This window comes from Capra hircus, chromosome 4, assembly GCF_001704415.2.
Source record: "Capra hircus breed San Clemente chromosome 4, ASM170441v1, whole genome shotgun sequence".
NCBI lineage: Eukaryota > Metazoa > Chordata > Mammalia > Artiodactyla > Bovidae > Capra > Capra hircus.
In genome coordinates, this window is record NC_030811.1 from 71,554,479 (window position 1) to 71,568,576 (window position 14,098).

Below are 14,098 nucleotides of genomic sequence, written 5' to 3' on the forward strand. Positions count from 1 at the left end.
CTATATTCATATATACCACAAAATGATCACCACAATAAATACCCTCTTCGCCCCCTTCATCCATTTCACTGAAACTCCAACCCCCTTCCCCTCTGGTAATCACCAATCTGTCCTTCGTATCTGTGATTTTTGTTTCATTTTGTTTTTATTCATTTGTGTTGTTTTTTAGAATCTATACCTCTAATGGTATTTGTCTTTCTCTGTCTTCTTTCACTTTTCATAATAACCTTAAGATCCATCCATGTGGTTACAAATGGTAAGATTTTCTTTTTTATCACTGATTAGTATTCATGTGTGTGTGTGTGTGTGTGCATGCCCACGCGTGTGCGCATGCTCATTTCTTTATCCATTCATCTATCAGTGGACACAAGTTATTTTCATATCTTGGCTATGGTAAACAATGCTGCAGTGATCATAGGAGTGCATACATCTTTCTGAATTAGTGTTTTCATTTTCTTCACATAAATAGCAAGAACTGGAATAGGTGATAGTTCTATTTTTAATGTTTTGCGGAACCTCCATATTGTTTTCCCTAACGCCTCCACCAATTTACATTCCCACCAATAGTGTGTGAGGGTTCCGTTTTCTCCAAACTCTTTCCGACACTTCTTATTTCCTGGTTTTTGTTAATAGCCATTCTGACAGGTGTGAAGGAAAAATCTCACTGTGGCTTTGATTTGCATTTCTCTGATAATTAGTGACACTGAACATTTTTTCCTGTGCCTGTTGGCGATCAGTATATCTTCTTTGGGAAAATGTCTTGTTAGAGCCTCTGCCTATTTTTAACTGAATTGTTTGGGGGTTTTTTGCTATTGAATTGTTTGAGTTCTGGGTATATTTTGGGTATTAACCCATTATAAGATACATCATTTGCAGTTGTTTCCTTCTGTTCGGTTGGTTGCCTTTTCATTTTGTTGATCGTTTCCCTTGGACACGAAAGGTATTTAGTTTGCTGTAGTTAGTTCTACTTTTGCTGCCTTTGCTTTTGGATTCAGATCCAAAAATTTAACACCAAGACTGATGTTTGGAGCTAACGTCCCTTGTTTTCTTCTAGTTTTATGGTTTCAGGTCTTATATTCAAGTCTTTAATCCATTTTGAGTTCATTTTTGTATATTATACAAGATAGTGGTCCAGTTTCATTCTTTGGCATATGGCTGTTCAGTATCCCTAACATCACTGACTTCTGCTTTATTGACTATGCCAAAGCCTTTGACTGTGTGGACCACAACAAACTCTGGAAAATTCTTAGAGAGATGGGAATACCAGACCACCTGACCTGCCTCTTGAGAAATCTGTATGCAGGTCAGGAAGCAACAGTTAGAACTGGACATGGAACAACAGATTGGTTCTAAATTGGGAAAGGAGTACGTCAAGGCTGTATATTGTCACCCTGCTTATTTAACTTATATGCAGAGTACATCATGAGAAACGCTGGGCTGGAAGAAGCACAAACTGGAATCAAGATTGCCAGGAGAAATATCAATAACCTCAGATGTGCAGATGACACCACCCTTATGGCAGAAAGCAAAGAAGAACTAAAGAGCCTCTTGATGAAAGTGAAAAGGAGAGTGAAAACTTGGCTTGAGGCTCAACATTCAAAAGACAAAGATCATGGCATCTGGTTCCATCACTTCATGGCAAATAGATGGGGAAACAGCAGAAACAGTGGCAGACTTTATTTTGGGGGGGCTCCAAAATCACTGCAGATGGTGACTGCAGCCATGAAATAAAAAGATGCTTACTTCTTGGAAGAAAAGTTATGACCAGCCTAGACAGGATATTAAAACTAGAGACATTACTTTGCCAACAAAGGTCTGTCTAGTCAAAGCTATGGTTTTTCCAGTAGTCATGTATGGATGTGAGAGCTGGACTATAAAGAAAGCTGAGTGCCAAAGAATTGATTCTTTTGAACTGTGGTGTTGGAGCAGACTCTTGAGGGTCCCTTGAACTGCAAGGAGATCCAACCAGTCCATCCTAAAGGATATCAGTCCTGAATGTTCATTGGAAGGACTGATGTTGAAGCTGAAACTCCAATACTTTGGCTAGCTGATGAGAAAAACTGACTCATTTGAAAAGACCCTGATGCTGGGAAAGATTGAAGGAATGAGGAGAAGGGGACAACAGAGGATGAGATGATTGGATGGCATCACCAACTCAATGGACATGAGTTTGAGTAAACTCTGGGAGTTGGTGATGGACAAGGAGGCCTGGTGAACTGCAGTCCATGGGGTTGCAAAGAGTCAAACATGACTGAGCAACTGAACTGACTGAACTGAATATCACCAATTAAAGAGACTATCTTTTTTCCATTGTATATTCTTGTTATAAGCTGTCAATATATCTGTGAATTTATTTCTGAGCTCTCTATTATATTCCATTGATCTATATGTATTTTGATGCTAATACTATACTTTTTTGATTATAATAACTTTGGAGTAGAAAGGGGAAATATTTATATGATCTGAAGAGAAACCAGAGTATATGGCAATAGCTTTATAGCAGAGGGCTTCCCTGGTGGCTCAGAGGTTAAAGCATCTGCCTGGAATGCTGGAGACCTGAGTTCGATCCCTGGGTCAGGAAGATCCCTTGGAGAAGGAAATGGCAACCCACTCCAGTATTCTTGTCTGGAGAATCCCATGGAAGGGAGGAGCCTGGTAGGCTACAGTCCATGGGGTCACAAAGAGTTGGACATGGCTGAGCGACTTCACTTTATAGCAGAACTTGAAATCAAGGAGCATGATATCTCCTGCTTAGTTCTTTCTTGAGATTGCTTTCGCTACTCAGGGTCTTTTGTGATTGCATAGAAATTTTACAGTTATTTGTTGGGCTTTGCTTCTAAATATATACCTGGTTAATCTACCTTTACTATACTTTCCTTTACCAGTGAGATTTTTACTTTTATATGTTTTCTTGTTGCTAGTAAGTAGCTGTAGATTGGGTGTGTCCTTAGGGGGAGGGGAGTTCAGAATCTTCCTACTCCAGAATCCATCTTGGACTACCCCTTTGAAATTTCTTTCTGTTTTTTCATCTTTGTTCCCTCTTGTCACTTAGCAATCTTTTTTTTTTGGCAGGGAATATAAGCCCATCAATGGAATGTTCATTTTCTTCATTTTTGATTTTCTGTATTATGTATTATTTCTTCCAATGCCAAGGATAAAGATGTCAAATAAGGTTCTTTGTGACAGAGAACATGACTTCACAGGGATTTCAGAGAATTTCAAAAGGATAATGATAACATAGAGAAATAGAAATTTTTTTCCTCTTGCTGCTTAAAAATTTTTTTTATTTCATGGCTTTCAACCCTATCACTGTAATATTTCTGGGTATGGATTTTTATGTGTACATTAACTGGGTTCAGTGGGCATTCTGGATTTGTACATATTTTTCTTCTGATTTGGGAACGTTTTGATACTTATTCAAACATTGTATCTTTTTTTTTCTCTTCTCCTTTTTGGGGACTGCTGTTGCTCATATGTTGATATATTTTATTTTGTCCTAGAGGTCTCTGAGGCTCTGTCTTTTTAAAGTTGTAACTGACATATTAGTTTCATATGTTCACATTGTACATGTTATGTGCAACCTGATATTTGTATACTTTGCAAAATGGTCACCACTGTAAGTCTAGTTAACATCTGTCACAATATGTAATTACAAAATTTTTTGTGTGATAAGGACTTTTTAAGATCTATTCTCTTAGCAATTTCGAGATATGCTATATAGTATTATTAACTTTGGTCACCATACTGTATATTACATCCCCGTGGCTTATTTTATACCTGGAAGTTTGTGTCTTTTGACCCCATTCACTCAGAGAAATAGAATTTTGATTCAACTTTTGGAACTAATTGAATTGCCTGTTTTTTAAAAACTACCTCTTACAGTGGTTTGACATTAAAATGACATCTTAACTAGCATGAACAAAATGCATATCAGAGAGCTTCCATGGTGGCTCAGAGGGCTTCACTGGGGGCTCAGACACGAAGGAATCTGCCTGCAGTGAGGGAGACCGGGGTTCAACCCCTGGGTTGGGCAGATCCCCTGGAGGAGGGCATGGCAACCCACTCCAGTGTTCTTGCCTGGAGAGTCCCCATGGACAGAGGAGCCTGGCGGGCCGCAGTCCACGGCGTCGCAAAGGGTTGGACACAACTGAGCGAGCACGCACAGCATATCAGAGGGCACACTGGAACAGCAGTTTTCCTAGTATGCCCAGGATCCTTATGGACTTTCCCAACGGAAGTAGCCTCCCTTTTCGGCTGCCTTATCCCTAACACACTAGAAGAGAAATATGCAACCTCTGAAGATCCAGCTTAGCAAACCCAAATCTAGCCAGTGTCTCCCAAGGGCACTTACATTTTTGTAATTCTTGGTGCTTTTGTAGATGTCTGTGCTGGGGATACTTCCAAGGCTGTTCCAAGATGGACTAAAAGAAGAAAAATTAAGGTCAGGATTTTTTGGAACAGGCATATTTTAGAATAAAACATTAGAAGAAATGATAGAATCCAAAGAGCCCATAATTTGGATGTCTTGGGACTCTGTCCTTATTGCAGATGACATTTTCTGGTAGCTAACTCTGAAGTGAACAGCTGGTATTTGTGCAAGCCTGGGGGTAAAAAAGGAAGTGTGCCTCTTTTCCAATGCCTGCAAGAAGTAATGAGCATCGTACTTTCATATGTGTGGCACTTTATAGGATAAGCAAAGAGTTTCACACATGTTAAATCTTATTTGAGCCCTGAATGGTCAACAGTATTATGCTCATTTTTAAGGGTGAGTAAACTGAGGTTTAGAGAAGTTCAAAAAAGCTCTGGAGGGAAGAGAAGCACAGCCTCTATCTTTAACCTGTGGGTCTTCATGGTCTGGCACAGTGCCTAGATCTACCTTGTGAGTTGTGGCAACTTTCTGATGAAGTATGGGAAGTCTGCAGTGGTCCAATTAGTCTCATTTCATAGAAATAGGAGCCTGGGAGGACCAGATTGTTGATTTCCTGTTCCTGATGCAATCACATAAATTCCAGGATTCCTCAACTGTGACTAGGGACATATGCTAAATACTATGCCTGAACAAAGAATGTCTGTTTGGGGTGCTCTCAGCAATGTGCTCTCTGGCCCAGGCTTATAATTACTGGAAATTAAATCCTGGGGAGGATACTGCTTTTGGTTGGCTCAAAGCCCCATTACCAAATCTGCAAGTAAAGGGTTTCATCCATTTCTCCTTGGCTTACTGTGCCATGCTGATTTTTACCTTAAAGCTCAGAAACTGTGTGGTCTTTCTCTAAAAACCCTTCTCCCCATCAATCACACACAAGTTACAGTAAATACGGAGGCAGCCAGAACTCAGAAGACATCGTCTTCCAAGGAGAGTTTCTGGGGTGTTTCCCAGAAGAAAACTGGGTGCTTTGGGAGCTTGAGAAGTCTTTCAGGCCCCTGGGCAACCACTTAAGGGTGCTGAGATGGTAAACACAAGCTTTTGGATAGGCTCCAACATGCCAGGGGAGGAAAGGAGAATTGCTTGGTGGAACAGGAAAGGTGGGCCCAGGCTAAGCTATAGACATCTATGTTAGGTTTACCCAGGTTTTTCATTCCTTTGTGACCCAAGTGCAGGCCAAGAAGGAGCCAGAAGCCTGGGAAGAGAGCAGAGGCTTCGAGAGAAGCTCTCTTCAACTCTCTGTTCAGAAAATGCTGGAGACATAGAAAGGTACCTACCGAAGGCCTCTCAAGAGTCCAAACGAAACAAACACACCTCCAAGCTGCCTCATAGATTGTTTTCCATTACTTTGAACTGTGTCTCTGCTGCTTTCACTCTCTAGATGACCTGATTATATCTATTTTGCATTATTGGTATGGCTTATTAGGTACATACCTTATCTGGCAGATTTGAATGAATTTTGGCTACAATCAACTGTCTTAAAGTCTCCTATTCTGGGTTATTACATAACTTCTGGGTTACTAGCTTCAAAAGAAAATGAGCCATAATATATTTAGCAGCTGTCTGGGCCCAAGACTTGGCTCCCCAGGGCCTCTTAGACTTCATCTCATTTTAAAAAGAAACTACACAGCAACCTCAGTCTTTTGCTGATCATGTATCTTTCAGTCTTACCATGACTTGGAGGTGAACATAGCAGTAGGGCCTGTGAGTAAGTGCATAGATTTTGGGGTGGGATACATCTTTGAAATGCTGGCTCTGCAACATACTAGCTGCGTGATCTTAGGAAAGGTTCTTAACCTACTGAGTTTCAATTATCTTACCTATCAAATGAGAATAATAAAACATATTCACAGGATTTTTTTTAAAGACTAATTATGATAATGTCTAATTTGTAGAAGCACTAATAAATAGTCACTACTGCGAAAGGGAGTAGTTTTATTGTACTTATCAAAATTGTATAAGAAATTTCAGGGTGTGTTGTCCTGTTTATCGGTACCTTGGATCTTATATTACTCACAATTGAACTCTCAGGACCACGGTGAGAAATCCGAACACAAGGCCAGCTAGTAAACCGAGGTCCAGTCCCAGAATGATCGATGCCATGCATGTAAATACCCAGATAACCTAGGAAAACATGAAAATGAAAAATGCTAATTCATCAGGTACCGTGAAGCGGGTGACTGCCTGTAAAAATAATAAGATCAATTGTCCATGAACAAATCACAGCTTTGTAAAATATTCTGACATCATTACACACTTTAAGTAGAAACTGGACTTCCAAATACAGGCCAACTGTACCATTAAAATATTTTTAGATTTAATTTTTGAATAGGTGATATATTGTTGTTTTAGTCACTGAGTCATGTCCAACTCTTTGCGACCCCATGGACTGTAGCCCACCAGGTTCCTCTGTCCATGGAATTCCCTAGGCAAGAATACTGGAGTGGGTTGCCATTTCCTCCTCCAGGGGATCTTCACCACCCAGGGATCAAACCCCTGTTTCCTGCATTGGCAGGCAGATTCTTTACCACTGAGCCACCAGGGAAGCCCTGATATATATTAACATAGTTCAAAATAAAATTGGTATTAAAAAGGTGTGCAGAGGCACTTTCTTGGAGGTCCAGTGGTTAAGACTCCACACACCCACTGCAGGGGGTTCAGGTTTGAATTCTGGTTGGGGAACTAAGATCCCGCAAGCAACATGGTGTGACCAAAAAAATGTGCAGTGAAAAATCTTGGTTGCAACCCTCTCCTTTCTCCATTCATTCCCATCCTCTTTTCTCTCTTACATCCTCTTTCATTTCTGTGTGTGTGTGTGTGTGTGTGTGTGTGTACACATGTGCACATTTTTCACCAGCATTTTTTTTTTTTTGCAAATACCACTGCAAAACATAGATTATTTTCCTTTCTTTTAGTGTGTTATACACACTCTTCAATTTGGACCAGTCTATTTTTACTTAACAATTTGTCTTGGAGATCTTTCCATATAGACAGATAGGGATTTTTTTCCCATTCTTTCTATCTGTTTTGGTTTAAATCATAGCAGAACTCTGAAGGGTTTAGCTTCTTCTTCTTCCTTTTTGTTTTTACAATTCCTCAGAAGAGTTGTAAAGATTATTTTAATCAAAATTATAATCGACATGGGGTTTTGCATTTTGTTTCTGCTTTGTGTTTTATTTGTCCTTCTAGATTAGAGGGTTGTTTTTTTTTTAATTTGTTCTTTGGCTTTAGAAGGCCAGTGGTTTATGAAGGAGCTCATATAGGATTCTTGTACAAAATGGATCTTCCCAGAGATATAGGACCTTCACAAATTGTAGCTCATGTGGAAGACTTCACAGTTTTGGCTTATCCACAAAATTCTAATTTCTGCTCTGCTTCCCAAACTGCAAGTAAGACTCAGGAGATAAGGGGACATAATATTATGGCACAAAGCACATAAGTAATTCCTATTTCAGAAAAAAAAAAAAAGGATGGCAAGCAACTTACAGCATCAGTCTTATTCTGCCTCCACAGATGAGGAACGTCACACACTTGCATAAACATCCCCTTCAGGTTGGCAATCACAACAGCTGCCAAGACCGACTGCCAGGAAAGATGGGGAAGTCCACGTTATTCAGTGGAATGGTTTGCCATTTGATGACTTTTAAATCCCCTGCTATTTCTTGGGTAGCAGAGCAGTGAAGGGAAAGTAAGCAATCAGTGTGGCAAGAAGCAAGGTTATACCTTCTGCAGGGGTTCCAGCAACTTCCCCAGGGCAACGATGGCGATCATCACAACCCCAGCTGAGATGATGCCAGCAACCTGAAAGACACACACATCTCCCATAGTCAGGGTCTGTGCTTCCCACTCAGAGTATGTGTTTGCTGCACGCATGTGTGCAAGAGCCTGTTCATGGGCACACAATGCTCCCCTACCTCCCTCCTTCTGCTCAGTCCTGTTGAGAGAAATAAGAATTATTTGCTAAAACCAAATACATTTAGTTGCTATGGCAGAGAAAAAGAAAATGTGGGGGCTAGGTCTGCTAGAGTAAAGCCAGTTTGGCTTGATTGCACTTGGGTACATGGCAGACCTCTATTTTTTTGGTGTCAATTTAAGAGGTCAGTATTCCAGGAAACCCAGCCCATCCTTGTTCCTGGACAACAGATCCTTGAAGCATTCTTAGGAAATAACTTCTAATAGCACATAATTGATTCTTCTGCATTATGGAATCGGCAACCTGATAACGATTCTAATAACATTTTGCAGGCATGGTTGCCATGATAATCTCAGAGAAAATAAATTCACCAGTCCTGCAGATTCAAAACCACCACATGAGTCTGTTGAGAGGCAGGACCATGTCACCAGTCCTCCTACAGCAGCCCGTGTGACGGGGCCAGTAGCAGGAGTAAAGGAAGCTTCAGAAACTTCACCTTCACTGGCAGAAAAGCTCTCCCAGGATTCACAACTAGCTAGGACAGAAGCTGAGGGGGTGGGGACTATGCTGTGGTGTGAGTAGATGACCAATGGATTCTCTGCTGAGACAGCTGGGGCCTGGCCAAGGTGAAGCCTAGAAACTCTAAAACAAAGGAGAGGAGAGAGGGAGCCAGAAGCCAAGCGAGCAGACAGGAAGCAGTAGAGGAGGGTGCATTGGGCCCTGGTGCTGCCCAACACACGATGCTTGCATTCAAGGAGACACATAAAGCCAAGACAAATAAAAATCCAAAAACGTAAGGAAATGTCATAGCCATACTCATCCACTCCATCTGGAAAACTGATCAGTCATGTTCAGAGGATAGCTAGGCTAGCCTGAGGCCATATTATGTATATGATACACTGAAAAATCTGTTCTGTCCATCCACATCCCCATTTCTAGGTAATCTGTATCTTGCAGCACCACACGTCTAGGTTCCCAGTACCTTAGTGAGATTTTCCCCCCCTTCCTATCTAAGCAGAGAATCTGGTATCTTTCCTTCATCTTTCCCTCCTGTCTTTCCTTCCTTTAGTTTGTGGAATTACTTAACTAATATTTATTGTCTATCATGAGCCACTTGCATTTCACTGTGGATGCAGGGCTCTGTGGATTGGAGAAAGAGGAGATTTGGGAACAGGGACCAAAGCCAGCTCAAGGGTGGCCACCTACTCACCAAGGATAGGAAATAATTAGCCCTCAACTATAATGTGGTCCACTGGAGAAGGGAATGGCAAACCACTTCAGTATTCTTGCCTTGAGAACCCCATGAACAGTATGAAAAGGCAAAATGATAGGATACTGAAAGAGGAACTCCTCAGGTCAGTAAGTGTCCAATATGCTGCTGGAGATCAGTGGAGAAATAACTCCAGAAAGAATGAAGGGATGGAGCCAAAGCAAAAACAATACCCAGTTGTGGATGTGACTGGTGATAGAAGCAAGGTCTGATGCTATAAAGAACAATATTGCATAGGAACCTGGACTGTTAGGTCCATGAATCAAGGCAAATTGGAAGTGGTCAAACAGGAGATGGCAAGAGCAAACAACGACATTCTAGAAATCAGCGAACTAAGATGGACTGGAATGGGTGAATTTAACTCAGATGACCATTATATCTACTACTGTGGGCAGGAATCCCTTAGAAGAAATGGAGTAGCCATCATGGTCAACAAAAGAGTCCAAAATGCAGTACTTGGATGCAATCTCAAAAATGACAGAGTGATCTCTGTTCATTTCCAAAGCAAACCATTCAATGTCACAGTAATCCAAGTCTATGCCCCAACCAGTAACGCTGAAGAAGCTGAAGTTAAACGGTTCTATGAAGACCTACAAGACCTTTTAGAACTAACACCCAAAAAAGATGTCCTTTTCATCATAGGGGACTGGAATGCAAAAGTAGGAAGTCAAGAAACACCTGGAGTAACAGGCAAATTTGGCCGTGGAGTATGGAATGAAGCAGGGCAAAGGCTAATAGAGTTTTGCCAAGAGAACACACTGGTCATAGCAAACACCCACTTCGAACAACACAAGAGAAGACTCTACACACGGACATCACCAGATGATCAAAACCAAAATCAGATTGATTATATTCTTTGCAGCCAAAGGTGGAGAAGCTCTATAGTCAGCAAAAACAAGACCGGGAGCTGACTGTGGGCAGATCATGAACTCCTTATTGCCAAATTTAGACTTAATTTGAAGAAAGTAGGGAAAACCACTAGACCATTCAGGTATGACCTAAATCAAATCCCTTATGATTATACGGTGGAAGTGAGAAATAGATTTAAGGGCCTAGATCTGATAGATAGAGTGCCTGATGAACTATGGAATGAGGTTCGTGACATTGTACAGGAGACAGGGATCAAGACCATCCCCATGGAAAAGAAATGCAAAAGAGCAAAATGGCTGTCTGGGGAGGCCTTACAAATAGCTGTGAAAAGAAGAGAGGCGAAAAGCAAAGGAGAAAAGGAAAGATATAAGCATCTGAATGCAGAGTTCCAGAGAATAGCAAGGAGAGATAAGAAAGCCTTCTTCTGCGATCAATGCAAAGAAATAGAGGAAAACAACAGAATGGGAAAGACTGGAGATCTCTTCAAGAAAATTAGAGATACCAAGGGAACATTTCATGCAAAGATGGGCTCAATAAAGGACAGAAATGGTATGGACCTAACAGAAGCAGAAGATATTAAGAAGAAGTGGCAAGAATACACAGAAGAACTGTACAGAAAAGATCTTCACGACCCAGATCATCACGATGGTGTGATCACTCACCTAGAGCCAGACATCCTGGAATGTGAAGTCAAGTGGGCCTTAGAAAGCATCACTAAGAACAAAGCTAGTGGAGGTGATGGAATTCCAGTGGAGCTATTTCAAATCCTGAAAGATGATGCTGTGAAAGTGCTGCACTCAATATGCCAGCAAATGTGGAAAACTCAGCAGTGGCCGCAGGACTGGAAAAGGTCAGTTTTCATTCGAATCCCAAAGAAAGACAATGTCAAAGAATGCTCAAACCACTGCACAATTGCACTCATCTCACAAGCTAGTAAAGTAATGCTCAAAATTCTCCAAGCCAGGCTTCAGCAATATGTGAACCGTGAACTTCCAGATGTTCAAGCTGGTTTTAGAAAAGGCAGAGGAACCAGAGATCAAATTGCCAACATCTGCTGGATCATCAAAAGAGCAAGAGAGTTCCAGAAAAACATCTATTTCTGCTTTATTGACTATGCCAAAGCGTTTGACTGTGTGGATCACAATAAACTGTGGAAAATTCTGAAAGAGATGGGAATACCAGACCACCTAACCTGCCTCTTGAGAAATCTGTATGCAGGTCAGGAAGCAACAGTTAGAGCTAGACATGGAACAACAGACTGGTTCCAAATAGGAAAAGAAGTACATCAAGGCTGTATATTGTCACCATGCTTATTTAACTTCTATGCAGAGTACATCATGAGAAACGCTGGGTTGGAAGAAGCATAAGCTGGAATCAAGATTGCTGGGAGAAATATCAATAACCTCAGATATGCAGATGATACCACCCTTATGGCAGAAAGTGAAGAGGAACTAAAGAGCCTCTTGATGAAAGTGAAAGAGGAGAGTGAAAAAGTTGGCCTAAAGCTCAACATTCAGAAAACTCAGATCATGGCATCTGGTCCCATCACTTCATGGCAAATAGATGGGGAAACAGTGGAAACAGTGTCAGACTTTATTTTTTGGGCTCCAAAATCACTGCAGATGGTGATTGCAGTCATGAAATTAAAAGGCGCTTACTCCTTGGAAGGAAAGTTATGACCAACCTAGATAGCATATTCAAAAGCAGAGATATTACTTTGCCAACAAAGGTTCATCTAGTCAAGGCTCTGGTTTTTCCAGTGGTCTTGTATGGATGTGAGAGTTGGACTGTGAAGAAAGCTGAGCACCGATAAATTGATGCTTTTGAACTGTGGTATTGGAGAAGACTCTTGAGAGTCCCTTGGACTGTAAGGAGATCCAACCAGTCCATTCTAAAAGAGATCAGCCCTGGGATTTCTTTGGAAGGAATGATGCTAAAGCTGAAGCTCCAGTACTTTGGCCACCTCATGTGAAGAGTTGACTCATTGGAAAAGACCCTGATGCTGGGAGGGATTGGGGGCAGGAGGAGAAGGGGCTGACAGACGATGAGATGGCTGGATGGCATCACTGACTCGATGGACATAAGTCTGAGTGAACTCCAGGAGTTGTGACAGACAGGAGGCCTGGCGTGCTGCGATTCATGGGATTGCAAGGAGTCGGACACAACTGAGCTACTGAACTGAACTGATGGGGACTAAGACTAATTTTGGTTACTATTTTTTAAATCTCCCAGGGGACCCACTACCTGTACTTTATAAGGGAAAATTACTTGTTTGACAGGAAATGCTGTATATTTTATATCTATGAGCAGATTCCATTGCTAGACAATTAATTCTTCTGTTAAGTGAGAGGATAACCAGGGCTAGAGAATAGTTTGTCATCAGAATTACTTTTTCATGAATCATTAGATGTCAGATGGGGATGAGAGAAAGCACAGGTTGCAATCTTGAGCATCTATAGATGTGCTGAAAGCAGTTGATATCCACTGACACTCATGATTCCATCCATTCATTCAGCAAATATATGTTTCTTATGTGTCAGATACAATGTATGTGTCATAGGTACTAAGGCATTATTCTTACTGTGAGAACTTAATGACTGGAACAATCAACAGTCAACATGTATGTGCCAGAATTTTACAACCATTTGCTTATTTAATCTATTTAATCACAGTGTCCCTGTGAGGTGGATACCATGATTACTCCCCATTGCATAAACTGGGGCTCCAACATGAAAAGTGCAGGAAAAGTCAAACAAGGGAAGACTTGCCAGTTTAGTTGGTTATTAGTTCCTGGATTTTAGTCCAGACACTTAGACTTTTAACCCCAGAACTTAGTATACATTTCAGTAATGAAATACCAAGTGATTTCTGTGCTTGCTTCATTCTTCAGTACTGAAATCCTGACATCCTTCATTCCTAAATATAATACATGCCAGTGTGTGGCAGGGAGTATTAGCTTACCAGAACACCATTATCCCCAAACCTTCTGCCAAGGGATCACTTTGCATGGGCATTCTTGAGGGGAAGGGAAGCGGGAGAGGGCTGTCCCCATCCGAGCCTGGAGTTAGCAGACAGTGAACATCAGCTCTTGGGGATCTGCCCGCACCCACTTACAGCCATGTGCCTTGGGGAGCTTGTCAGGTCTCCATGTCCAGTGGAAGCCACAGAAAACTTCACTGCTAACAGCTGCCCCTGAACACAGGACAACTTTGGCAATCACCTCCAGCCTCTTCCCCTTAAACACAGATCTCCGGTTATGCTTCCTATTTGAGGCTGTATTGTTTCATTTGCTCTCTCAGAGCTAGAAATGTGTTCAGAAAAATGGAGAAGGAAACTCAATCTTAAATAGGGTAATTCTGAAAGTTAAAAGTAAATGTTTGTTCATCAGGAGCCAAGAAATTGGAGAAGGCCAATTCCTCTGACTCTGTCACAAAGGTCTGTTATGAATGGGAAAGGAGCATCGTGGGCACCTTGGAGACAATTCAAACTCTCCCTGGGCCACTCACTGTTGGAGTCATTCATTTTCTCAGTTACTCTCGTATTTATTTGCATCTCTACCTGAGAAAGAAATCCTATTTGAAGACTGTGTGTAGAGTGTGTGTGTTAAACTATTTACTTTGGA

The 14,098-nt window shown here is 41.3% G+C and overlaps 1 protein-coding gene across 1 annotated transcript in view; it reads right to left on the bottom strand.

The window, feature by feature from the left end:
- SLC26A4 (solute carrier family 26 member 4) overlaps positions 1-14,098 on the bottom strand; it is a 57,625-nt gene that overhangs the window by 13,469 nt on the left and 30,058 nt on the right. Inside the window, exons 10-13 of the mRNA XM_018047525.1 lie at positions 8,147-8,224; positions 7,910-8,005; positions 6,441-6,547; positions 4,352-4,421 (exon numbers count right to left, since the gene is read on the bottom strand). Coding sequence (XP_017903014.1) covers positions 4,352-4,421; positions 6,441-6,547; positions 7,910-8,005; positions 8,147-8,224 — 351 coding nt within the window. The remainder of the gene's footprint in view (positions 1-4,351; positions 4,422-6,440; positions 6,548-7,909; positions 8,006-8,146; positions 8,225-14,098) is intronic.